The sequence below is a fragment of the Xiphias gladius genome, chromosome 18 (assembly GCF_016859285.1).
Source record: "Xiphias gladius isolate SHS-SW01 ecotype Sanya breed wild chromosome 18, ASM1685928v1, whole genome shotgun sequence".
Lineage (NCBI taxonomy): Eukaryota > Metazoa > Chordata > Actinopteri > Istiophoriformes > Xiphiidae > Xiphias > Xiphias gladius.
Genome location: NC_053417.1, coordinates 19950725 through 19976393, shown reverse-complemented (window position 1 = coordinate 19976393; position 25669 = coordinate 19950725). Strand labels below are relative to the sequence as shown.

General features: G+C 42.2%; 4 protein-coding genes across 11 annotated transcripts in view; 2 read left to right on the top strand and 2 right to left on the bottom strand.

The window, feature by feature from the left end:
- Window positions 1-3824: 3824 nt before the first annotated feature.
- On the bottom strand, window positions 3825-10393 carry LOC120803312 (protein Wnt-7a). The gene is made up of 4 exons (XM_040151659.1): window positions 10326-10393; window positions 9334-9560; window positions 6446-6717; window positions 3825-4307 (listed from the first exon to the last, which is right to left on the bottom strand). The coding sequence occupies exons 1-4, from the start codon at window positions 10391-10393 to the stop codon at window positions 3825-3827; spliced, it is 1050 nt and encodes a 349-aa protein (XP_040007593.1).
- A 742-nt stretch (window positions 10394-11135) lies between these two features.
- On the top strand, window positions 11136-15115 carry fbxw12 (F-box and WD repeat domain containing 12). Of its 5 annotated transcripts, none has more exons than XM_040152887.1 (10): window positions 11138-11346; window positions 11445-11482; window positions 11615-11781; window positions 11898-12022; window positions 12571-12777; window positions 12891-13055; window positions 13245-13455; window positions 14221-14402; window positions 14559-14689; window positions 14912-15115. In XM_040152887.1, exons 1-10 carry the CDS (start codon window positions 11248-11250, stop codon window positions 15009-15011), a joined length of 1425 nt encoding a protein of 474 aa, XP_040008821.1. In that variant the 5' UTR covers window positions 11138-11247; the 3' UTR covers window positions 15012-15115. The 5 variants fall into 5 exon arrangements, with proteins under 5 accessions (XP_040008819.1, XP_040008821.1, XP_040008818.1 ...); XM_040152884.1 differs by having other exon boundaries at window positions 11231-11346; window positions 11615-11649; window positions 11814-11993; XM_040152885.1 differs by lacking the exon at window positions 14559-14689 and having other exon boundaries at window positions 11136-11346.
- A 437-nt stretch (window positions 15116-15552) lies between these two features.
- ptpdc1b (protein tyrosine phosphatase domain containing 1b) lies at window positions 15553-20942 on the bottom strand. Of its 2 annotated transcripts, XM_040152882.1 has the most exons (11): window positions 20149-20942; window positions 19814-20041; window positions 19226-19313; window positions 18608-18773; window positions 18342-18422; window positions 18100-18218; window positions 17885-18022; window positions 16773-17773; window positions 16053-16235; window positions 15825-15935; window positions 15553-15713 (listed from the first exon to the last, which is right to left on the bottom strand). In XM_040152882.1, the coding sequence occupies exons 3-11, from the start codon at window positions 19269-19271 to the stop codon at window positions 15579-15581; spliced, it is 1980 nt and encodes a 659-aa protein (XP_040008816.1). In that variant the 5' UTR covers window positions 19272-19313; window positions 19814-20041; window positions 20149-20942; the 3' UTR covers window positions 15553-15578. The 2 variants fall into 2 exon arrangements, with proteins under 2 accessions (XP_040008816.1, XP_040008815.1); XM_040152881.1 differs by having other exon boundaries at window positions 19814-20942.
- Window positions 20943-22774: 1832 nt separating this feature from the next.
- Window positions 22775-25669, top strand: part of LOC120803653 (protein bicaudal D homolog 2-like) — a 44429-nt gene continuing 41534 nt past the window's right edge. For 2 of the 3 annotated variants that reach the window (XR_005709358.1, XM_040152356.1), the window contains exon 1: window positions 22775-23577. Coding sequence is in view for 2 of the 3 variants with exons in the window: in XM_040152356.1 (XP_040008290.1) it covers window positions 23338-23577 (240 nt within the window). In the remaining variant the exon portion in view is untranslated. The remainder of the gene's footprint in view (window positions 23578-25669) is intronic. The other variant, XM_040152357.1, reaches the window with a different exon arrangement.

Genomic DNA, 25669 nt, shown 5'->3' with positions numbered 1-25669 from the left:
TGTTGGAAGCCGTTGAAACGGAAAAGTTCAGACATAGAGAGCATTGTGTTAATGAAGGCACTGTAACGTGTGTGACTTAAAGACTCTTTTACTGTGAAATTATGATTCACTTCCTTATTCATTGGTGGCATGTTTTTAATCATCAGGTTTTCTGAGGAAAGTCAAAGCCGGATGCCATCTTCTTCGGCTATCTTTTATTCTGTGAGTAGCTGTCATGCAGAAACATATAACAAGTGAACGCGGTAGACTGTATAAAGAGACTGGATCGTTTTGGACAGTGTAAATAGGTTAAGGTTGTAATATGAATTTAAAATAAATCCTAAATTCTTTTTCTGTTTTTATAAAACTTGTGCATCAGCGGGCAAATTTTAATTTCAGCTGTAAATCTGGTGACTAACAAGCCAATCTAATGATAAAGCAGGAAGCAGGATGGGTCTTGCTTAGATATGTTTTAAAAGACTCGTTGTTGTCTTTGACACTGATCTCTGGCTGGGGCTCACTGCTGGGCTGCCGTGATGAGAGCAGGTAGGGAAGCTGTGGCGGGCCTCCAGCAATAACACAAGGAGCGAGCCAGACTTCCAACCATAAATCTAGAGCTACCACCAATTTCCAACCACCACAGGTGATGGGCGAGTGCTTGTGTTTGTGTGTGTGTGTGTGTGTGTGTGTGTGTGTGTGTGTGTGTGTGTTTATAAACAAAACTCCAAAGGGTAACGCAACCCCACTTCAGAGCAACATGGATATTACACCCCTGAACATCTTGGCATGGGCCTAGTCCTGTTTATGGAGAAACACAGCTAAGAGTATAATTAGCATTTCAGTGATCCTGCAGGGTGTCTGACTTAGGCCGCGATATCAAAGAGGGTGGTATTTTGTGCTTGTGACTCAATGGAGATGAAGTGACTGCGGCCTCTGTGTGGTGGTGTTCTGCACCTGACTGCTGGAAAACACTGCAGGTGGATTATCCCGGGAAGTTGCTCAACTGCGCTGTTTGTTTGGGGTGTTGTTTGTTTGTTTGTTTTTTAAGGCATGTCGTGCTATAAATAATAGCATCAAACGGTTTGATGTTGTCAATATTGGGCATTCATCCACATTGATGAAACCTTGGTGGGCACCATGTAGCCATAGCGCACCTAGTTCCACACAAACCTGGGATTTTGCCCTTGTCATTCAAATGTTAGATTACTACGAGAGAAAATAAAAAAGTGACGCATATTAAGGACTGTGAGTGTTTTGTTCATGAGATAATGTGATATCGGTCTTACACACAAAACCCTAGTTTAGGTTTAACCAGAGCTTTTGGAGCAGCTGCCTTTTCTTATGCATGAGTCTTTTGTATCAATATTATGAAAGCTGAAAGCTTTTGTCAGACAGAGACAAGCCTCTATTATTATCACCTTCACGCCCTTTTCTTTTTATTCTGGGCAGATTATAACTGCCAATGACATATGATACAGCTAATCTACTGTAAATTAAACTTGAAATTCTCATGTGTTTCAGCATCTTCAATAGGGAGCAAAAAAAAAAAAAAAAAGGGGACTTTTACGAGGAAAATACCCACAAGGAAATGCTCTAAAATACAGCACAGGTGAAAACTTTACAGGGTACATGTGTCAGTCCCTGGAGATTATTGGGAGCAGGTTTTCCGTCAACACCTCTGGGCCCGTCTCCTGACTGCACTTCCATGCCGATGAGAGTGGAATCTGTAACGACTGTGGGCTTCAGCATCGTTAACATTTCCCTGACACGTTGGCCAGCCTCTCTTGGAGACTGCCCCGCATTTTCTCTGCTGCACTGGAGTTGTTGTAGCAACTGGTGGCCCAGGAGTGAATGAAGCAGATGTGCGAGTCATCTATCACCTGACAGCTCCCACTCCCCTGACTGAGCAAGTCATCACAGTGACAGCCTGCCCGACCAGTCTCATCAATTACACTGGTACCCTACCATTAGAGCACAAACACTTTTCTCCTCGAACACATTCAACTGCTTCCCAGTCTGCAAGATGGGCCCTCAATTAAGCCTGAATAACTTTCCCCACTCAAAGAGCAGATCTCTTTCTGTGACCAAGCATTTCACACATTGTACTTGTAGGACAAACCCTTTGAGAGCTGATTTATCTCCGTGGTGACCATATAATATTTGAGAACATGTATCTTTATTTTATGACACTTCACAGGTGCCTCATAATGATGCAAACCACGAAAACGCTACCATTAATGAAGATTTACTTTTATTCTCATTTGAAAGTGATGACTCCATCAGTTAATTGATTTCTTATTTAATGAGCAATTAAGTTAATTTATGGCATAAAAGCTCGACAACTCCACTTCAACACTTCTTTATAGTAAGAAAATGCTAGCAATTTCTATTTCGAATTTTCGGTCCTTGTTATATACAGACTAATTTTTGACTGGCCATTTGCAGCACATTACAACTGTTCAAGAATGTCTTATCCTTGCAATACTAATGCAAAACTAAATATTCTCCATAGTTTTTGTCTTTATAATGTGGCGTTTGTTCTTTTGTGATGATCAGAGTAAGATTTGATGTACGAGGAGGCAATAACGGAAGTCATGTCTTGCTGGTGTTATTCTGTTTCTGTATTCCATCAGTAGTAGTCATGAAATGCAGTAAACACAGACATTTGAACACAGACACATATAAACAGTTTCTATCACTTACAATATACAACTACGGCAGTGACAGCAGGGGCCAACTTACATATATCAGCTTTTTTTTTCCACAAAAGGTTTCAAAACAGGTGTCAGGGTCAGATTTTGACATTGTATATGCAAAAGATATAAATAAGACATTCATATAAAAATAGGCTTTTACAAAATATACTCTATTAACCAATATTTACCAAAAGTGGAAAATGTGCTCATGTTTTTGATCAGTGAATAAGTCCAGTTAAGCTAAATCAGCTTGAAGTGAGCAATGCCATGGAAGACAGTCAGTAGAGCGTACAGCCTTCTAGCTCAACAAGTGGGATTCTCTAGACTAGCAGCAAACAGAGGGAATACAAACTTATGAGAAGGTCAGAAGGTCAGTGTGACTAGCCTACAGCAGTTTCATCTGGAACAACATTACTCTACAGGGCGACACATTATTCCAGGCAGATTCAAATCCAGTGTGTTAACCACGGACAAGTTTTGATTGCTTTAATACACTAAAACCTCCCAACATTTAGTTACTTTTGATCCAAAATGGACAAAATCAGTAGTTTTTTTTATAGAATAAATTAATATTAATTATTTTCATTCTCTAAATACAGTATGTTAAATATTCCAAATGGCTGTTGTCATTTCATCTGTGCACAGGGAGCGAGAACTACAGCAGTGTGCTCTGCCCAGCAATCACAACCACCATAATTCATCTGCATTAGCAAAGTCCAAACGGTCGAAATGTCAGTACACGTCCATATAGCTTAAAGTCTTGACATTTTGCCTCGGTGACTCACACTGTGGTCACCCAGTCCCATAGGCCACGGTACAGCTTTTCCATTACAAGGGTGTTTTGTCACAATGTTTCGACACTGCACCCCAACAAACACGACAGTCCAAGAGGAGGGGTGAAGAGCTTTGTGTGCAAAAGAATCACGACGCCCAATCTTCAGTTTACTGTATAGACAGTACAGTAGATCCTCATGTATGAAAAGTTTAACAGTTCCAGTTTATTCATGACAACACAAAGATATGAACACACACAATCCCATACATCACACACTCACACACACACACACACGCGCACACACACACACACACACACACACACACACACACACACACACACACACACACACACACACCATCCAATAAATATTCTCATTTGCATGTGTACACCTCTGTCCTCTCGCTGCAGGTGTTGCATTTAACGTAGCAGCACCACAGGAACTTGCAGTTGCACTGCCAGACGCGGGAGTACTGGTGTGTGTTGTATCCCCGACCGCAGCACATCAAGTCACAGCCGCTGATGTGCTGCATCATAGTCTTGTTACACACCCTGCCCTGTGTCCCCAAGCTCCCTGTAACAGCGTCTGCCTCACAGTAGTTAGGCGACTTGTCTATGTACACCAGGTCTGTATCCATGGGCTTCCGGTAAGAGTAAGGCTTCTTGATCTTGAGGAATTTAGGGCGCTTGTTGCGGCTGGCTTTCACTGGTTCCACATGCACCGCATGGGCATACTTCTCCTTGAGAATGTAGCCAAGCTCGCGGAACTTGGGAAGTGTAGTCCAGCAGGTTTTGGTGGTGCAGGAGCCTGAGACACCATGACACTTGCATTCTAGTCGCATGTTCTTCTCCAGGATCTAGACACACAAAAACAACTTAGTAATGTAGTAACAACTGGAAACTGTAAAAACACACTACAGTGATGAGTGATAGTTACACTCTCATGAATGAGGTTAATAATAGCCTTCTATGTTATTAAAACCAATTATCATGTAGTTTGCTTTAATAATGATTTAACTGATATTTCAGTCAAAGAAATACGATCGTGTTATATTTTTCAGATTTGAATTCAGTTGTTGAATTCAAATTCATACAATGTCTACATATTCCAAAACCTGGTGTATTTCAACCCACATTTCAATTCTTGCACTTCAAGGAAGTGCCAAATAAGCAACTTAGTAACAATGTGACTGACAAATACAGTACGGTTGGGGATTAAATACAGCCCCAGCATATAGCAGTGTGATACCATATACACAGAAGCCAAAATAATGTATCAGATTTCAGGCTCTGTGTGTGTAGTTACCACACACAACACACAAATGTCAAGAGAGAGAGTACAAGGCGCAGAACAGCTAGGATTACTGCTAAACCCTGAACTGATTACAGTGAGAAGGGCCATTGACTGAAAATGAAATTTTTCTTTAGCAACAAGGTCAATTGCAATTTCCTTTTGCTAAAAAGCGGTGTTTGGTATGCGATATGGTCTCCTACAGCCATTGACAAGATATTTACGCCTCTGTGTTCTTGGCAAGGAAAACTGTAACAATAAAACCCAAATACAGACATGAGAACAAGGCCCCCCAAAAAAAAACAAGTTTTCCCTGAGCAAACCACTTCATAAAACCCTTGGCTTCAACTCCCTAATCCATCAGTTGTTCTGTGACCAACACTTGTGACAGCCTTTGTCCTGAAGTCTTCGACCAGGGAGCTGTGAACGGCGCTCCTGCTCAGTGTCACTGCTTTTGATTAGCATAAATGGGTGGGTGCTGGGGGGGGGGGGGGGGCGGACTATCAAAACAGAGAGTCTATTTATTAGCAGAAAGAATGGGATAGAAGGGAAACTCCTCAAAGTCTGAATCCACAATTATAGTCTTTTCCCTGGGAGGCAATTTAGCTGTCCAGATAAGCCAATTTGAATTCATGGTCCTGAAACGGACGCAGAAAATGATCTTCTCAGTACAATTGTGTGCGCGGAGGCTTTTCAGCCACTGTGCTGGACGTGTTGGTTTTGTGAATGAGGCTATTTTGGCAAAGTGAGAAAGAGAGATAGGATACGAGTTAACCTGGGCAAAGCTGCTTCTTTATTCTTCACTAACTCCAAACTCACTTTATCCGTCTGGCACATTATTCCACTCGATCTCTAACCTCTAGGCTTACTGGAGTCTCTGTGTCACTCTGCGGTACTCTGCACCCATGCATGCAGAAAGGCAATCAAATGAGCTGGTCAACACATCATGAAAATATCCTTTGCTGCTAAATTTGTCTTCTTTGTATTTTATCATATTATTGTTTTCTTTCTTCACGCTTTATGTTGTAATGACCTTTGTAACTTTTTCCTTAAAATTCAGCTTTTTGTTGTAAATAAGAGTTTACTGTTATTTTATTATTGTCTGGCAGGAGCAATTGCATGGTATATCAAAAATTGATTTTGACTTGATGAAGATCCAGCTTGGACCTTATGCCCAATGATTTAATTAAAACTCTGGATTATAGCAAACACGCATGAGGTGCATGTACAAGCGCATTGCACCTGATGTGGGTTTATGATATTACAGAAATAGTGGGTTGGGATTGTTATAACAGTAACTGTATACTGTCCCAGTGGTGCAAAGCATGGGGGGACTGGGCTAATGCCTTCTTGTACAGTGTCAATCTGTTTTCAGAGCAGAGATCTGGGTTGTAATCAAACCCTGCCACTTAGACAGCTCTTCCCCTAAAAGCAGCCTTTTATTCCACTGCTTGTTTCATGTTGGCCCCATTGCCCAGATCCTTGGCAAGGTTCCCCTACCACAGCATGGCAGAGACTGTTAACAGGAACTTGGACCGGCCTTAGACTAGTTAGCCATAACATTTAGTCTTCACTTGTATTCTCTGTGCCTTGAAAGAATCTTTTTAAATTTGGAGATGGGAAGACATATTTTGCAACCTTCTCCACAATCTATAGAGTCAATGTGCTGAATAAAAAGACATAATCCTGACGCTAATCACTTACCTTGCGTCCGACCTCATTATTATGGAGGTTCATGAGTGTCCTTGCATTCTGTTTGACCTCCCGAGCATCGATAAATACTTTTGAAAAGCCTAAGCCGTAGCTGATGTCTGCCGAGCAGCCTCCCCACTTCCAGCCTTGGTCTTTACTGTAGAAACCCTGCTTCTCCTTGTCGCAGCTACAGTCACTCAGGTTGCCCTGTGTACAGGCGGCAGTAATGGCATGGGCCACTCCTGCCGCAATGATGGCGTAGGTGAATGCAGCCTCTTTGCTACCTAGAGGAGCGGGAAAAAAAAGCTTTTGAATAAAATGTGGCACATATAGATTTAGATTTTGTGAAATAGAGAATTTCATGGTGTTTCACCTTCAGTTTACAGAAAATACAATAAGTACGTAAGAGGATTTTTAAATAGGAAAAAGAGATTAATTATTAACAATATGTGTGCTTACATCACAGTCTTACTGACATATCACTCACACATATCAAGGGCTGCAGTGTTTTGAAACCTGACCTGGAAACTGTCCTGCCCGTGAACCAAAATGGCTGCTGGCGGTATAGTCAACAAAGCAGCATGAATAAGAGGGTTGTCGGCAAGGAAGGGCTATTGATCCGCTCAGAAAACTGTCACATTCTGTGTAAACTCATAAGGGACTGACACCAGAATCTTCATCCTGCCGTTATCTCACCCAAGTCCAGCTAACAAATCATTTACACACACACGGAAATATCGAGAAATAACTAACGGTTAATCTGATAGGACTCATAGACAAATCCTGAAGCAGTTCTCGAGTCAAATGATAAGCCAAGAGAAAACACTGTAAAGAGAAAGTCTAATATATTTTATTCACAGCCATATATAATGCAAACAAAGCAATACTTTTCCTTCTCATACAATGTCGAAATAGCCCACAATGGAATAAACGTGTATGGTCATAAAAATGATCACCAAATGGCATGTTTTAATTTTCAGATCTGTATTTCATTATCACGCAAAATGGAAACTGTTGGTCACAACATCCATCCTGTCTATGTGTAAATAAACTCTTCTTGTCTCCATTTGTTCACAACAAACATCACACCTTCTTTGTGCTTCATCCTGCCACAAGGTTCACTATGTAAAGCTGCCATGTTTTTGATAAACATCTTGGATGTGTGCCCTTGCCATTGAAAAAAACAAAAAAAAAAAACCTCATATTGAGGCATCAATTATGTGGACGTTTTTATAGACTCGATGGGCTCTGAGCCAAAAAATAAGGTGTGTCAGTTCTGACTACACCGTTGTTAATTTTTCCCCTGCAGTCCTGAGTGCATTGGTTCACCGCAAGAGATGGAATGAATTCTTCATAGCCTTGTAATGAGAGGTGGAAGATATTAAAAAGAGAGGGGACAAAAAATTCAAAAACCTGTATAAGTTGAACTGGGAGTGCCGATTCACTGTTCCCCTGCCACGTCTGCACATTGAGAGGTCATGGACCTCTCAATGTGCAGCCTCTTAATATGGACCTCATCTCATACAGCTTGGTGCAACTACAAGGTTACGTGCAAACTTAGTTGAAGCCTAAAATACCGAGCTGCTCAGTGCCGATGCACCTTGCGTTACTCATAGGCATTATGTCAGTTCACTGGTCATTCCTCCCCTCACTTTAAGGACAATTGCAAGCTACGCAGCTCCACTCAGAATGGCCATCAACAATGGCATTCATTTACAACAATTCGCCTTCTACGCTAATCTGATCAGTGAAACCAATCTATTTTGTATGGCTGTCGCAGCTATAGACTTAAACTCCTCTCTTGGAAACACAGACCAAGTCTCTTGAAGGGCTAAAACTACTCATTCATAAAGGAACAGATTGTCAAACACCACTGATTTCTTTTCAGTAGTTTGTAGAGATAATCCTCTCTTTCCAATAGCAGAATGCAAGATGGTCTGAAACAGCTGGTCCAAGCTATTGACCATTGTATAAAAGGGTCTTCGGAGTTTTTGTTATATTTCAGCAGCTCTGGTTGGAAGTAAAATATTTTAAAATTCTTGTAAGATTTGCATCAAAATTGTTCTGCAAAGCCACGTCTGTGGTTCTCAAACTCCCTACACTGTAGCCACAAAACTATCATTAGACTAAATATCATTATACTCCTTTAAACCATGTTAGGTCGTCCTGGCATTGGTAACCCTAAAAAATCAGACAGCCTTTAATCCACTTTATCAGTTCATAGTAGCCAACGAGCCACAGAACTCTAGCCATGATTTCAGCATTGCCATGTTTATCCTGTCTGTATGGGAGACCTTTGTCTCAGCAGGAACATTGATTTGGACTTATTTGTGTATCTAATTTAGTACTTTTGAGTCTTGCTTTCCTCTTGGCTTTTCCCCACTGTAACTTATACCCGTGGTAAGATCTACGTCCTTACAGTGGGAGCCACAGCACCCATCACAAGACAGAATAAAGACCAGTGAAAATGTGTCTCCAGAGGCTCTGTCAGACTGAAAAGAAAGGTTGCCAACATTCACGGGAGCTTTGTTACAGTGCTGGCTTCAGATACCTTTTATACATGCTCAGAAAGCCCTACTCAATGAAAAGTCTGCAGCAGAACTGGGCCTGATGTAAATGACACGGGTTCCTCGTGGAATGCTCCCTGTACTAAAGATGCAACGGTACAAAGCAGACGATCGTTAATGTGCAGAAGAGGTTTCTCTGGCACTGTGTTTTGTAAATACTGACCATTTTCGAGGGGACTTGTAAAAGAGCCGAAGGTAAGGACCGTGTGCGTTTTTACGCGCGACGCGCACAAATTCGTACGTACGAGGTGTTTTGATGAAATGTTTATAGTCGACTGCTGGGGGGGGTGAAAGTTTCAGATTGTAAACAAACGTTAACAGACAGCAACATACCCACTTTCAACTCTTTTCCGAAGACTGTCCTCTCTCCAAGCGCAGAGCAGTTCCAGCGCCCGTTTTTGAACTGAAACTGACACTCGTTGATGCCCATTTGGGCTCCCTCTCCGATGACGATAATCGCATCGGGGCGACTCTGGCAGATAATCCGTTGTCTGGGGGCCAGACCGGGGATCTTGTTACAGATTATGCTCGCACCTAGGGCCACCACCGACGAGAAGCCACTGTGGATGGAAGATGGATAGGACTGAGAAGAAGAAGCCACCAACCACTTATGTTTCTCCTCTAATATGAAAATGTATTTACATGTTATATTTTGGTTTGTTAAATGTAACCAAAATATCTAATCTTTCACAATGGAAACTAAAGGTTTTGTTAGGATAAATATTTTAATACAAAAAAATGTATCCCCAAAATTATTTGTTTCACTTAAGAAGAGGTTCTATAACGAATTGTGTGAATCATAGGCTACATTGCATTTTTTTTTTTTTTTTTACTGATCATGCCAGTATGAGTTTTACCGAACGATAAAAATATAATAAAGGAACTTTCCTCAAGTGATAAGCACGCAGTTCCCACGAGTTTAACTGAGATAAGTTTACGCTCTTTGTCACGTTTAAAATCAACTACCTGCTCTTGGAGCAAATGTGGGATACAATCGGCGTTTCCTGGAGGACCAACGACAGATAAAGGTTGTTATCTGTTGTGTCGGGGAATAACGTACGGCAGCCTAATGAGAAGTCAAATAAACGCGGCTCACCCAATTTTCAAATAAACAATTCCCAGACAAAGTAAAACTCTTAAAATCCAGCGTCGTGTTCTCCGACTCATTGCGGCCCCGCTCTCAGTCTCATGCAACGATTTGTAGAGCTGATGAGTAACTTATGAGTAAGGCTTTATTCTCCGATCGATCACGGCCCAGGTAACTCCAACGGAACTCCAAAATGACGAAGGGCATCAAAAAGCTAGCACACCTCGGGAACGTCTACAAGTTGCCGGCTAGGGTATCATCCGGACTCCCTTTACTTGGCCCCCTTTCACTGGGCCCTCTTGTCATTGCGAGGGTGTCACAGGTAGCCCGTGGGGTGAGCAAGTGCGATTATCTCTTTCTCACAGTTCCCTGCAACCCGCAGGTCTTGGCTATATATCTGGCTCATCTATCTGGGGCGTGTTCACAGGAGACATGGGGCCCTGCTGAAGAATCCCGCCAGGGCTGAATCTCAACACACACACACACACACACACACACACACACACAGTCCTCTGCTGTGAATTCACCTTGTCTGGGTGGGATGGCTATTTCTTTGGTTATGAAGTGGGTCAGGGCTCCGTTTAATGTTACACACGGTAAGCGTGCGTTTACCCAACGCAGATGTTAGCTGCTGGGTCTGCTTCACTAGAATTATCTATATTTTTCCACACTTGCTAAAAAGAAATCTCCACCAAAAAAAAAGAAAGAAAAAGAAAAAGCAGAAATAATATCAAACCAATATAAGTTATATGCACTTTTTTTCAATTTGAATGAATTATTCCCCATTATTTCCACTCTCCACTCTCCCCGTAACATGTGATTAAATCACAGTATTATGAAATTTAGAACATGTATTTATGTCCTTTAGTTTTTTTATATATATCCAAAAGAAGAACTCCTCCACTTCTCAGTCTTGTAATGCGTCTGGTGCGCGCTACCTGTTGCGCCGCCTCTATCCTGGATCTCCCTCTGGGTCACCTGCCTTTTGTTATGGCGACATCTGGTGGAGCAACTGGGGCTTCGCAGGCATTGAGCTATGCAAACCAACCCCTTTGTCCCTCCGTTCTTCCCGTATCTTGCGCAAAGTTCGGCACTGCCGTGTACCCGGGGAAACTGCGGGAATATTATTGGCGGGGGGGGGGAAGATTATTGACGCCCGTATGGACCCCGGTCACCCGCACTTGATCGGCGATTGCCTCATTCATATTTTCACATTCTTAAGCGAGGAAGATTTAGTCACTGCCTCAAATGTGTGCAAGGTAAGGGGTGTCCAACTTGCGGAAGTAACTAAGAGAAAGTCTGTTTCTAATTATAAAAGACTTCACAAAAGTGTCTGATCAAAAATATAACTTTTCAGGATTGGCGCGAAGCCGCAGACACTCCTTGGTTATGGAGGTGAGCTGTCTGTTCCAGCGTCGGTAGGCTACGCAGAGTAGGCTGGCCGGTGCGAGTGCGGCTCAAAATATCTGTTGTCATCGGTGGATGGAGCAGCGTGTAAACAACGATTTTTTTTTGTGGTCCCCTCAGGCGGCTGTCTCTGCAGCGCTGGAGTTTCTGTAATGTCGCCGTGCTGGGGAAAGAACACGGGAATCACTCATGGAAGAGCTACTTCCTGCGACGTCTCCACTTAGAGATGAAGATGACGAAAGGGCGGTCCGGAGGTTACACCTGCAAAAGCCTCCGAGGACACGCAGGTCCGCCGTCTCTCGGCTGTCTCGGCTCTCTCTCACACCCCGGAATCCCCCTTTTGCATGACTCCATCGTGTTTCTCATCCCGTCTTTACATCTTGACATGTGCATTGTCCATCAGGCAGGGTGGTGGGGTTGGTGTACCTGCGGGGGATTTCAGCCGTGCGTCCTGACCTCTGGAACAGCAGCGCCACAGTCTGCAGCGCCTCTACTGATGGTACAGTTCGAGCATGGGACGTCCAAAATGTCAGTGCAACTCCTTCAGCAGCATCGTCATGCATGCTTAGTAGTCATGTTAAAAGTATTTCTAGCAGTGCAAAGTGCTTTCTTGTTTGGTGTCAGACTTTGGTTAAAGATTGGTTATCTACTTAAAATGAATTGGGTGTGCAATGATGTATGTAGATGTTGAAATTTGTTTTTTCATCCTACTTAAGGTGGACTTAAGACTTTCGTACAGAGCAAATACCAAATTAACTGCCTCAGAAAACATTTAAAGCTCAACATTAAGTGTCACATGCTGTCAGTTCTTATCAGTCCAAATCAAAGCCTGGAGTGAAGGTGTTTGAATGCTGACATCATGCTGCATTCACGCCTTTTATCTGCACTAAACCTGTGATATGTATTGCAATCATGCCACATGCACGCAGGTTTAATTCCATCTAAACACCATTGAAACAGACTTTTTCCAGTAGTCCCCCCGGCTCGGCTGAGAGCCGCAGGCCACTGCAATAAACGCTCCTCATCATGGCATTTACCTGATGTGGCGTTTTTTGTTTTGTTTTTAACGCTCTCAGGGTGAACCTCTGTGGCGCAGTCCTGTGCAGAGTCCTTTGACAGAGATTGTAAGTGATGAACAGCGTGACGTTGTGATCACAGCAGACTCCACGGGCCTCATTAAGACGTGGCAGGGCCAGACTGGCCAGGAGGTGGCCTCGTTTTCAACTGCATCTCCACACTGCACATTACTCCAGTACAATATCAACAACAATTGGTTTCTCACTGTAAGTAACCTCGGGATCTCCTTTTGTGTAAACCCTAAAGTAATATAAAAGTTTTTGGTTGTGTTTTGTTTTCTGGGAAAGTAACACACTCTGCTCATTATATTTTCTTTAAGGTTGGAACCAGTCAGGGATCTGTGTGTACACTAGCTGATTCAGCTTTGACTAAAAAGTCCATCATGATGGTGTGTGACACCTTTAAAGTCAACATACTCCTGGTTTCACCCAGCAAAAAATGGATCACAGCTGGAACCAAGGACAATGATGATTTAAGTCCAAAGGTATTTCTCTCTGTCTTTGACAGCCTGACTTTATGTTTGTTTTTCCTGCCCTAGTCTGTTCTTGTGTGTTTTCTTTTACCACATAACTTCTGTCCAAATGACACAGTGGGAAAATAGTTGTTCATAGATAAGTACAATGAAACATCAATAGACATTTTGTATATTCCTTTTGTTTGGTTTTGTTGCCAGGTGATTTACACCGAGAGTTTGACCTCTCCGTCTGAGGGCGAAGATCCTCAGTGCCAGTCTCTGCCAGTCACTGGGTGCCAGGCTGCTGTCTTCATACCCACCCAGCCTGCCAGACTGGCCATCATCCACCACAATGAGCGCTCCAACAACAAAGCCCTCACTGTCTTCAATGTCAGCATTAAAAAGACTAAGTACAAGTCAGAGATCCAGGGTGAGGACAGAGATATGTGCAGATTGAGTAGTAATTTGCTTTAATTCTGACACTGAATTTCATAATAGCCGTTGGAAAATAGCAGTCAGTTGGTGAATCATTCTAGGAAAATCCCCCTTTAACCGCCGTGTTGTGAACTGTGTACTGTTGAGAACAGCTGCTGGTACAGAAACTGCTGAATTTGATCTATTTGTTTTGTCTATTTGTTTGCTTATACTGGTGAATAACTGACATGCCATCAGCTCAAGAAATTTGTAGTACAGCTGAAATCTATCTACAATAGACTTGAATAAAAAAAAAAAATGTTCACCTATTTTGAATATCAGTTTTAGTGTCAGCTCATCAAAATTAGAGAGCAATGCCTTGTTGCTTGACTCAATATCCAAGAGTGATGTTCAACAGACACTTGGGAAAGTTCATCAAAAAACAGAAAAGAAGCTTATTAAGTAAGTGGTAAGAGTTTTCTCATCTGGAAAAACCTGTCACACCAACTGTAGTTATTGCTATTTTGACATATGTGATTAACTCACAATGAATGCAACCAAGTTCACACCTGTTTTCTGTCAGGTCATTCTGGGAAATGTAAGAAATTTAATTAGATGTAAGTTAAGTTGACTGAGTGAAACTGGGGGTACCTCAAAATTGTGAATGACAAGGCATCATCACAAAATAAATCCTGGAATACAGTTGGGGGGTTTAAAATATGGATTTTTCTTTCAAAGGATGGCTTGTGCTGGTATAAATTTGAATCTCTTCTCATATTAGTTCAGCAGGTGGAGTCCTTTCCCTTGACACTGAACACCAGGCCCTCAAACATCCATCTAAAGGCCAAAGACAGCAACTGCTTAGTGCTGGCAGCTGACCAGGTGCTACACGTCTACTCTCTGAAAGGAAACCTGCTGGCTAGCTTTGAAGAGCATACTATGCCTATCTCTTCTATAAGTTTGGTAAGCTGTTTTTCTCATTTGGATTTCAAAGTAACATCCCTTTGCCTGTTGAAATTCTCTGTTTTATACAGTACAGTATATCCTCTGTGTGAAAAGAGTCAAGTATAAGTGTCTGAAAAGGACCAGAGTTTTTTGTGTGTGTCCTCACACGGACAGGACAGCTTTCGTGTGGTGACAGCATCTCAGGACCTCTCCTTACGAGTACTGATGTGGAAAAATGACAGAGACCGTGGGTTGACTCTAGAGAGCAAATACCACTTACTGGGAGGCTCTCACTCAATGTCCAGGTACTGTATGCTGGGACGTTTTGGTATCTGTCTGCCATATCAACAGCAGCCAAGTTAGTGTCAATAGTCTACTCGTAATGCATTTCATTACTAACAGCCTGAATACAGGTATTTTCTCTGAATTTGATATGACATGAATATCACCTGATATATGCACAACCCGTTCCCGTCATAATTCCCTCACTAATCTTGTTACATTATGCTGTGTGCCCTGTGTTCTAGAGGCTTCACTCACGTCGCCTGTGACTACACCAGCATTGTGGCCTCAGTTGAAGGGAAAAATGGGAAAGACGTCTTAAAAGCTTATTTTTTCACCTCCTGAGCATCAGTGCCCCACAATAAAAAAAAAGTGCCCGCATGCAGTTTACACAACCCACTGGAAGGAGGAACATTTGCTTTTATTATTAACTGTTCGTCATATACTGTGTGCTTACATTTTGATGTTCTTTGGTAGGTCTATGTTTACAAAAAGGAGAATTTAGCATATAATACAGATTAGAAACACTATGTTATGGGAAAGGCGTTGATGGACTGTGTGATACAATATGCTTGTTAAGAAACTGTTCTATAGCTATGCTTTTGGAGCTGAGGAATGTCTGTGTTGAAGGAGACCAGGTTTAAGGCATAACATAATCCAAAAAATATTCTTGTCACCTGTTTGTCAGTATGTTGCCTCCACTCACTATTGAGCTTAAATAATACTGAGGCAAGTTAGTCATGTAATAGTGGCAAGAAACTACATAGCAGAAACGTTTATATTTAGCCAAATTGACAAAGTAGTTAATACATATTAAATAATTTTGTCAGAAGGCACAAAAGCATCATTTTCTCTTTCATGCCTTTACATGGAGGTTAATTCAGTGCACCATGTATACATGACACGGAGTTCCTATGTTAAAGAGAAGGGAGACATAGCCCTCTCATTTGCTTCGATGATCATACGTCTTATGTCCTGAAGAACACACCTTAGGACTGGAGTCATGGACTTGTAAACTTTGCTCCCATCCTCTGAGTTAATCGACATCTGTTCAAAGGCAAACAAGATTCTTAAGTTGTCGAAACAAAACCAGTGATGAGGAAATTAATTTAATTGTTGAGATAAAGTGCAAATAATTATATGTATTGTTTTCCTTACCCAGGTGAAAGCCTTGATAGTACGATTCAGGAATGCATTTTCAACCTCTTCTGGTATCGTCAGCATATGAGCCATACAATCTAGTAAGCATGTTAATGTTTCTCTGGGAGCCTGGGAAGAGTTGACAAGGACAGTAAAGCTAAAAAAAATTAAAAGTTTATTGCCCAGACAATTCATTGTGGCATTGCTGTTGTTTCAAATTTGAATCAGCACCGAGTAACCTCTGACCTGGTCAAGCGTGTTGAGGACAGTACGAGCATCAGTGTTGTCGGGGTTCAGGGCTTTGGCATCCTCAATGGAGATGACTGGCTCTTTAAGCTGCTCCATCCATGACCACATGAGCCCAGTGAGTATGAAGGGATCCTGCTCCATATACAGCCTTTCCCACGCACCGCCTTGGTTCAGCTCTGCCTGCACACATTTGGGCAGTCATTTTAGACCCTGTTTTCCTGTATGTGACTGAGGCAACTTATTCAGACACATTGGTCTGTTATAGCTGCTATGTGTTGAGTTTTCATGTCATTATAGCATGTTAGAAATCATTATGGACATGGGGGTCTTTTTTAATTCTACCAACAAAGGTAGATCACAATTTCATTTAATAATTTAGATTTGTATGTCATGTACAAGTCACTGTATGGATCTGTATGTGGGTTAGGGGGTGGGTTGTTGTTCTTCACTTGTGATTAAGAAAGGTAATTATAAACTCATAATATCATGTCAGGGGTGGATTGCACCTTCTGGACTTGGATGTATGCAATAAAGCCTTTGTTGTGGTTGTGAAGAGTATTTTGTCATGAACACCTAACAGCTGATGTAACTGACATTTTAGCATAACTTTAGTCTTTGTGATGGACAGATTCAAGCATTGCATAACTTTTGATGCATTTCTACTTGCATGGTCTCCTTTCCTACAATACCAGTGGTGTAGTGGTATGGGTCAGATACCTGCCAGGCTAAGACTTTGCTCTTGTGCTCTTCTTCCCCATCAAGAAAAAGGTCCACTGCCAGAGCCTGTGCCGCTAATAACCTCCTGGCATCCAGGGACAACTCTGACTGCAGGGTGATGAATGGCACCTCTGACTCCTCCTCTTTCTCTTGAAACTTCTTCCCTTTTATTGCTAACTCTTCCCTCTGCTCTTCCTTCCATCTGGACAACATGCTAACCTTTTTGGTAGGTTCATTGTTCCCAACGGACTCACTACGTTGTATGGTTTTCGGCTTCGCTTTCTTCAACAGAATGGATACATTTTTTTGATTTTCAACATTCTTGATTTGCCACAGTGAGCCTGTTGAGCCGTGTGAGACGTCAGACTTGTCACTATTCCATTCAGGGAGACTGGCCTCGGAACAGGAAATGGACATTTTAACATTACTCTCGGACAGGGATCCAAGAGGTTTTGTGAGGAGACTGAGCTGTGATCCCCATCTTCTCAAGTCAGACTCACTGTAGCTCAGACTTTTGCGGTGGTAGAAGATGGGTGGCTCGTTGAAATGTCTGGGTAAGGTGGGTGTACCTGGTAAGCGGGGCACATTTGCATACAATTCGGGACCCATGCTCTCAATGAAACTTTGAGTCATCTCTATGTCATGTATATCAGGGGCCTCGAGAATGTCCTCCAGGATCACCTGTTGATTCTCTGCAATGTCCAACAGCAGTCTTGACACTAGCTGGACAATTTTCGGTAGGTGCCTTAGCTCCCTCCTCTCATAGCCATGCAGCATGTGTCTCTGGCGGTTCAGGTACTGGGACAGCGTGACCGGGTTGGATCGAGGCTCAGCACAGGAAAACACACTCCTCAAAGGGGCAAGGAACAGGACAAACTGTCTGACACAACGCAGCTGACCTCGGGTCTGGATGGAACCGGGGCGTTTAGCACGTACGTATGAAATGGCCTGGTTGGCAGTCATCCTTGTAGCATAGGCCAAGAAACATGCTAACAACACACCTGGAGGTAGGAACAGAGAAAGTCTTTGTTGCATTTCAGATCGTGCAACTGAAATATCAGACTGTCCTGAATAGTCAAAAGCAAATAAAACACCATTCCTTCTCAATGTACCTGTTCTGCCGAGACCAGCGTGACAGTGAACTGCTATCCTTCCCTCCTGCAGTGCGAAGGACATGACCTTCACCATGTCCAGCACAGTGGTGAGATTGGCCACTCCATAGTCACTCCAGCCAAAATTGTAGAAATAAACTGTAACAGTAAGATGATTTCAGTTACACTTGTCTAACACTACAGATTTATGAAGAATGATTGCATAAAGCACTTACTGTTGTTTTCCATGAAGACCTCTGGGCGGTATGAGAAGCCACTCTCTGGCTCCAGAGGGTTTCCACAGTTGGCATGTTCACCAGGTATCTGTAGGTTGATCACTGTTTTAATACCATTCCTTGACATAAGCACACACACACATACAAAAAGGGAGACATGGACATTTAATTATTCTCATCTCCAAAGATGGTGTTCATATTCAGAAAGCTGCTGAGATTCCGTGAAACAAAGTTGTGTATACCTTCTGAATTGATCAATAACATTATATTTCTCAATGATTTCTGTTGAGGGTCTGGACATAGCCAGAAGACGATCAGTAACCCTAAAATAATAGACAAGAATGTTAGTGGGATGTATCGTGCATAGTATTTGCATATGTAGCATTTTTTTGTCCAACTAACATGCCTTCAGAAAAAAATGGAAAAACATTTGACTGAAAGATACTTGAGAAAACTGTTGTGTTTTATTGTACTATCCCAACTACTTAAGTAAAAAAGGCAGGTGTACCAGGAGGAGTAGAGGCCTTTTATAGCCTGTTGGTCATCACTCCAATAACTCGGGTTGTCATACTTGCAGTCTTGACCTCCACAGCCGATTGAGCATTGCATATGTCCAGGGATGACATAACGTATAGCTTCTCCTAATATTGTGTACTTCGCCCTGGGAGCTCTGACTGTTATTATGAGGGGGGCAAAGAAAAATTTGATATTACACCAATAGAATTTAATCTAAAACTGTAAGTAATATAATTGATGACGTTAATTGTATTTAATTTATTCTCAAAATGTAAATTGAAGCTATTAGATGAGTTGCTTCTCAATACTCAGAAACTGTAGCGCAGCACAAAAACTCAATCAACTGTAGGTTGTTCTGTAACACCTAAATAACTAAGACCATCAGTGGTGAGCGGTCACTTGGATGTGTCTAATCCATGTCTGGCATTGCAAGTCTGTCATCACGGCATTACTGTAAAAATAGCTACTCTTCTGGCACAATTGAAGTGCATTTTAACACTATTTTTGTGAAATAAAAACATGTAAATACATGGTTGTAGCGGACCACCTAATTGACCTTTAGTCATTAACTGATACATTTTACCGATCTGTCTTTACCAGTCTTACTTACTGTATTCCATCAGAGCTCCACCTCTTGTCTTTGCATGGAGTGCCATATGAACAATCACTCAGACTGACATCCAGAGTCATAGCAGAGCCTGGACAAACATATATCTACCTTATTATACCATATCATATACTCTGTCATATGCTTTCTGTAAACAAGTGTTGCCGATGGATTTGCTTTAAGCCTGAAACACAGTACCGCATAACCAGTTTCCGAATCTGAAAGAAAACCTTTCATAAAAAAAACAGTCCTCTGCGTAATATTTTTAATGTAGAAAATATGTTTTCTACAAGACATGTTAGAGAGAACCACTTACAAATACACAACTTCATCCAAGACCAACATCATAGATCATATTCAGGCAAATGCAAAGCAGACATAATCCATTTTAAGGGATTGAGTGTCTGCTATTCTTAGCTGATAGTTTTTACCTCAGTACCTCATCACAGTACAAAATTCATGATCACTCTCCCAACGTGCAAAGTAATCAACTTTGAATTAGCTAGTAAGAGAACAAATACAACTTATCCCACAATAAAGACAACTAAATTAAATTAAATTAAATTAATTTAAAACAAAAAACAGATTTACCTGTATTAAGTGAGACGAGATGCTTGTGACCACCACCTCAGAACACAAATGGCTCATGGCTGCAGTTGCTAACATTTCTGACATCAACCTCCACAGCTCTGACGTTGTCTTTCCCTCTCTAGCTCTGTGGAAAGTCAATCCTGTGGCCTCGCTTGATTTGATTCATCTCAGATTATCCCCGTGTAGCCGGGTGGGTCAATACAACTATCCACAGGATCCTGTGCGGTCCTTTGTGGAAAGTGATCTATTTCACCAGGATGACAGATCAAGTATGGAAATAAGTTAACCTCTAGAATGTGTTGAAAAGTTGCAGGGATTGTGTCCTTTCTAATTACCTCCATGGACAGGTTCCTCCTTCTGCTCTGGGGGGAGTGTAGTGCTATTCCTGACTCCTCCTGGATTAGACTAGTAATCTTATTACTGTCCAGGTATAAAGTAGAGCACCCACTCCTCAACAAAAAGTCATACTTTGGTCACGTCACCATTGCCTTCTGCTGGACTTATGAGATACAACGATCTACAATATATTGTTTGTTAATGCATATATTGTCACCAGCTAACCTCTGCCCAACTATTCACCTGAACTGATTCTCACCATGTCAGCTATGAATTTGATTGATTCTATGCATTCTATGCCTGTTGTTGTGAATAAGTACAAATAGATTCGACATTTTTGTCATGACTGGGTTCAGAGAATTTCTTTAATCAACAAACTAAAACTCTCCTGCCCTGCTGCTAGTGGGACCTCAGTGGCATAGCAAGTAGATAAAATTTGATTGGCTTACCTTGCACCTTGCTAAAGCTGGTTAGTCTTAGGTTACCAAGGAGAGATCAGTTTATGATGTACAGCGTTTGGAGTGACTTAAAAGTCAATAATCCCAAAACAATGATGTACACCTTTTTATACATTAAAAACAGGTACTGAAAAAGGTAAAGGCATAGATTGTTCTGCTCACACAATCAGCATATTCTGAATTTAGATATGGATATAAATAAATTCAGAGAGGTTTTCTGTCAGTTGTTATCATTATATAGACAGGATTTTGGATTTCTGCTTTTATTAATACTGCCTAAATTAGTGGAATCTTGGGTGTTTATCCTTACTTCATATAGTTTATTTTCTTAATATCCTGCTTAATACTTTTAATTTATGGTTGTTTGAATAATTTTCTAATTATTATTATTAAATTAGGCAAGATTTTTATTTTGCCGCTTACAAACTCTGATTAATATATTTAATACTCACATCTCTGAAGGTCTTTGATTGTTTTGTACAAATCCAGCAAATTATTAAAACACACTACATATTGTAGTTGAGTATTTGTAGTATTTGTAGTTGATAGTTTTAGTATCAACTAAAACTATCAACTGTGAAGCTTAGTTGGGCTGTGAAGAGAAAAAAAAAAAACAATCAGCAACATGATAAGAGTAACAGAGGCACAGGGGCAAACCTTTCTATCAACACAAAACTACTAAGCTAAATGCATGACATGTAGTGTATGTGGGATGAGATAAGGCCCAGAATAAATCACAAGCATGTGATTTTGAGGCATTTTCCCCAGTCTTACTGTGACAAATACAGAGGAGTGCAGAGACAGGAGCCAACCACAGGATGCTGGCATATGATTTTGAACAAGAGTTAAGGTACAGTGTGAAATAGAAAAACAAATTAAAACAACAGAAAACACAGCGACATTTCATAAAACAAATAAAGAGTACAGAAATCACGTCAAACGTTAACATCCAACTCTAGTTCTAAGGAGGTTTTGATGCGTATGCAATTCTGTTTGAAAAAAACAGGAAAGTGAGGTATTTACAGCAGCCTTAATCATTTTTTCATTTTTGTATTGCTGATTTAATGAAATTTTGCAACTACATCAGTAAAATGTGATCACAGGCAGAAAGAAAATTCCAAGTCCAAGTCACCAAGGACAACACAAGGGTCCCTCCGTGAAACGTGTCTTGTGATCTCCTCAAACAGGCATGTGATGCTTTTAGATTTAATCTGTAAGGTGAGCACACTCTTATTTGCAACCATAAAAACAATAGTTATCTTTCAGCCTCAAGTCCCCAGTCGTAAAGCTCACTTACCCAGGGCATGCTTCAGACGGACAACAATCAGGAAACCGGCCCTGTGCCACAGGCGTAGCCAGGAATTTCTGCATGCGTTTACTGATGCAAAAGTAGCAAAGGAACCTCGTAAAAATACTTCCTGCATTCAAAATCTTATTTGAGTAAAAGTAGCGAAGTAGGCCTGTTATCAACAAAGTGGCCTTAAAGTATCAAAAGTAAAAGTGGTAGTGAGTTTAATCTTTAACAGTTCATCATATTTTATACGTTCATAATCTTTTATATTATTACATCTGTTCATACAGATGAAGACTTGTAACATTTAATGTAACGTTTTCCAGAACACTTTGTTGAAAAGAAACACGTAATTCTGTTGATATTTATGCTCATATTCATTTTATAGATATATTGGATATACGCTTAAATCAGGTTGTGCCGTAAGGCCTCCGTCTTCTGGAAAAGGCGACGCTACTAGCGACCAAGAGAGCGAGCAAAATGCGCGAATACCGGTAGGATATACTGTGCGCGACTACACGCAGTGCGTTTACCTGAAAAGATTAATTCGTTCATGTTTCCGACAGGTGGCGGCAGATACGCATGTGGCAGCTGCTTTCGGAGCAGCCGCCGACCTGTCTATTCGCTCCATTTCTATGACAACAAACGGCTCGGACGGAGATTTCCGCGCTCCACATAAGCAAATAAACAAAGCCTGATGGGAAATGAGTTCGTTTCGCGGCGTCAGTGAGCCGTCGTCTTTCGACCGCCCGTACCGCAAGTACTACATTTCCCCGAAAGCACCGCCGCCCTGTAGGCGCTGCCCCGGCTGGTTGCGTAGGTGCATCTCGTTTCAGCAAACGGACCGTTGGGCTGTTTCAAACAGGCCGGTGTCCACAGTGCGAGACTACCGGAAGAGAAGCGAATTTTGCCGTCAACATAAAAGACATACGTTTTGATATTTTGGGAAAATGCCTTCTCACACTCTACATATTCTCTCAGCAGCATGTTTTGTTCCAATCTCCATACGTAAATACGACTAAATAAACCTGCACTCACGCATGGTCTGACGCACAGTTTCGCCGACAGGCGTTTTATTTTGGAAGCAAGAACCAGAAGTTGCATGTCCTGTCTCTCGGCTCGGCAGTGGGTTCTCCTGCTCTGGCGCTATCGCTCCGACAAGCCGGGGGAGAGGTGAAGGGAACGCAGGAGCCCAGCGATGGAGCACTAACAGAGACAACGGCGCGCTCCCCCCGTCGGAGATAATTGATCAGTCATCTACATGACCAAAGACCCAAGACCGGCAACGAGAAACGCGAGTGTAACAATCATGCAATTTAAATACAGGAGAATTTGAGCAACCGCCTCTCCTTCAAGGTTACGCCGCTTGAAGACGCCCCACCTCCCCTCTTGTCACAGATCAGCTGGCGCGCGTTGGTTGACCGTCGCCGAGACCGACCATGTCCGTGGAGGAGCAGGGATACGCCGACGCTATGCTGTTGCTGCAGGCCGGGCCGGAGTGGATGCGGGCCGAGATCGAGCGTCTCTCCCGGGAGCTGGGTGAGACAACGAACGAGAAGATCCAGGCGGCGGAGTACGGGCTGGCGGTGCTGGAGGAGAAGCAGCAGCTCAAACAGCAGTACGACGACCTGGAGATGGAGTACGAAGCCGTGAGGCAGGAGCTCGACCAGCTGAAAGAGGTAGGGCTGGGAAGAAGAAATCGCAGAATATGCCTAGGAAACTACAATATCATCTAGGATTTTTAGGCCCCACGTATCCACCCTGAAACAATAAACCGTATATTCATTTTAGGGCGTATACGTATTTGTAAAAGTAAATAATGAGTTTTCATTGACCTTGTCATTTTTATTGTGTTGGTATGCTCTCATCACTACAATGTCCTAGATAGGGACTTGGTTTGCTGTGACATTTGTTAGGCATCAGCCATAAAACGGCCCTCTGCCTCTCATCTTACAAGGTCAAAACTGCAAGATGAGGAAAGGATGCTTCCTCTGTAGGCTGCTGCCCCACCTCACCCCATCCCAGCCCACCCCGTCTTTACCCAAGAGTTTCCCCACATAACACTGCCACATTTTATTTATTAATGCAGCTCTTGCAGCCCCTTCTTCAGGACATTCCTGCCTGACTCACAGCTAGTCTAGGCCTGGTGTCTCTCCACCCCCACTTCTGTAATGTCTTAATCAGGGGTAGATCTGCCAAATGTACAGATATGACCGTTATGACAGGCAGTGATCTGCAGTACTTTGCTGTGCATCTTTGGTATGGGACATGAAAAGCGATCTGAGTCATTCATATTTGCCCTGTGTTTGTTTTTTTGTCTAATTCTGTTCTTCAGGCATATTTTGACTTTTTAAAATGACATTTACAGGGTGAGCTCACTTTTAAAACCAGCACTTGTGTGTGTTTAATGGGTATTAAATATCTTGTTAAAGTTTCTTTCAGCTCAGATAGGGCCTCCTGTGTAAACAAGAATTACTAGTTTAGTCGAAAGGGGCGGGAGTAGGTTTGAATTTTGAACCTTCCCGCTCAGAAGAGAGAGGGATGAACAACTTGCAGAGGAAACCAGACGAGTTATGACCCTTTGGGAATGGAAAGAATGTTGAGAGCGATGGTTCAAGCTGAGCGAGAGTCACATAAAGGATGTGTCTGTTTTTCTGAACAGTGACCGGACCTTTCCCCTACTGTTTTATCTCACCATGTCCAATTACTTTTGCTTAAACAGCAGTTTGTCAGTGTCTTGTGATTTAGATGGAGAGAATTATTGCTTCAGAGTTAGGCCGACGGTCCCGCCAACGGCTGTCTCTCACTCCTTATGTGCTCAAAATTCCTGCTTTGACATCAGCTTGTTCATGATTGCTCACTTCCTCCTTTGAGATATGCTGTGATATCCCTGTGTCCTTCCACTAGGCCAGGCAACCAATAGCTGACAAAACTGACTTCATGGTAAACCCCAGAAATCTGCTCATCACTCCATCGGGTTTTTGTGCTTTTCAGGGGAGAGACACAGACAGATGTTTTCAGCTTTCTGCTTCCCCCTCTTTTCTCTGTCTGTCTTCCAGTGCCCCTCTCTCTAGTGGTTGCTATTGCAGAAAGGAGGAGGTCTCGGGGCTGTCTGAACAACTCCGCTCAGATTCCCATGCATTTCTTTGGCAAATAGCTCTGCCACAGAAGAATGACAGCAAAAACCTCTGAATAGAAGAAACGGACTGGAAACAGTTTAGAAGAGTAACCATGGCAGCAAACAAAAAGCGAGTTTTAAAAAAAGCCTGGACATTTTCTGGAGATTTTTCATGGTTTTTCAAAACATGCTTGTTTTAAAAAAGAATCTCCCATTGTGAGTCTTTGAGGACTCTTGAATTGTGTCTGATCTTTCTTTCTGTGTCACAAAGGGGCACAAACATCCATCTGTGTGGGTAATAAACTCAATTGTTTGCTCAGAGGTTTGGCAGAGGTTTTCTTCTTTTGCCTTGGGCTCGGGTTATGCTGGTTGTAGATCACTGATCCGATGTTAACGTTTGACAGACCATTGCTAAGTTCCTTTATCCTTCTACCAATCCACCAGCTCAGCCTCTGTATGAAGGGCAGAAGTGATGCTATCACAACAGAAATACAAACACATTCTTCTGACATCCCTCTCCACTTCCTCTTTATTGTCTATGGGAGAACAGTCAGTAATTGGGAGCAAAAACAAGATAAGCCACTGTCGCAACAGGGGCTGAAATTAAAGCAAATCTCAGTGGTCGGTTTCCACTCGAAATCCAAACTTATAAT

Coding starts and splice junctions, on each gene's coding strand:
- LOC120803312 (XM_040151659.1), bottom strand. CDS start 10,393: ATGACAAGAGGGCCCAGTGAAAGGGGGCCAAGTAAAGGGAGTCCGGAT. Junction 9,561..10,325: donor GATACCCTAGCCGGCAACTT/GTAGACGTTCCC, acceptor TTCCATCCACAG/TGGCTTCTCGTCGGTGGTGG. Junction 4,308..6,445: donor ATAATGAGGTCGGACGCAAG/GTAAGTGATTAG, acceptor TTGTGTGTCTAG/ATCCTGGAGAAGAACATGCG.
- ptpdc1b (XM_040152881.1), bottom strand. CDS start 19,271: ATGGCACTCCATGCAAAGACAAGAGGTGGAGCTCTGATGGAATACA. Junction 18,023..18,099: donor GGTCTTCATGGAAAACAACA/GTAAGTGCTTTA, acceptor TTACTGTTACAG/TTTATTTCTACAATTTTGGC. Junction 15,936..16,052: donor TCCTCAACACGCTTGACCAG/GTCAGAGGTTAC, acceptor AACTCTTCCCAG/GCTCCCAGAGAAACATTAAC.
- fbxw12 (XM_040152887.1), top strand. CDS start 11,248: ATGGACCCCGGTCACCCGCACTTGATCGGCGATTGCCTCATTCATATT. Junction 12,023..12,570: donor GAGCATGGGACGTCCAAAAT/GTCAGTGCAACT, acceptor TAACGCTCTCAG/GGTGAACCTCTGTGGCGCAG. Junction 14,403..14,558: donor CTATCTCTTCTATAAGTTTG/GTAAGCTGTTTT, acceptor TCACACGGACAG/GACAGCTTTCGTGTGGTGAC.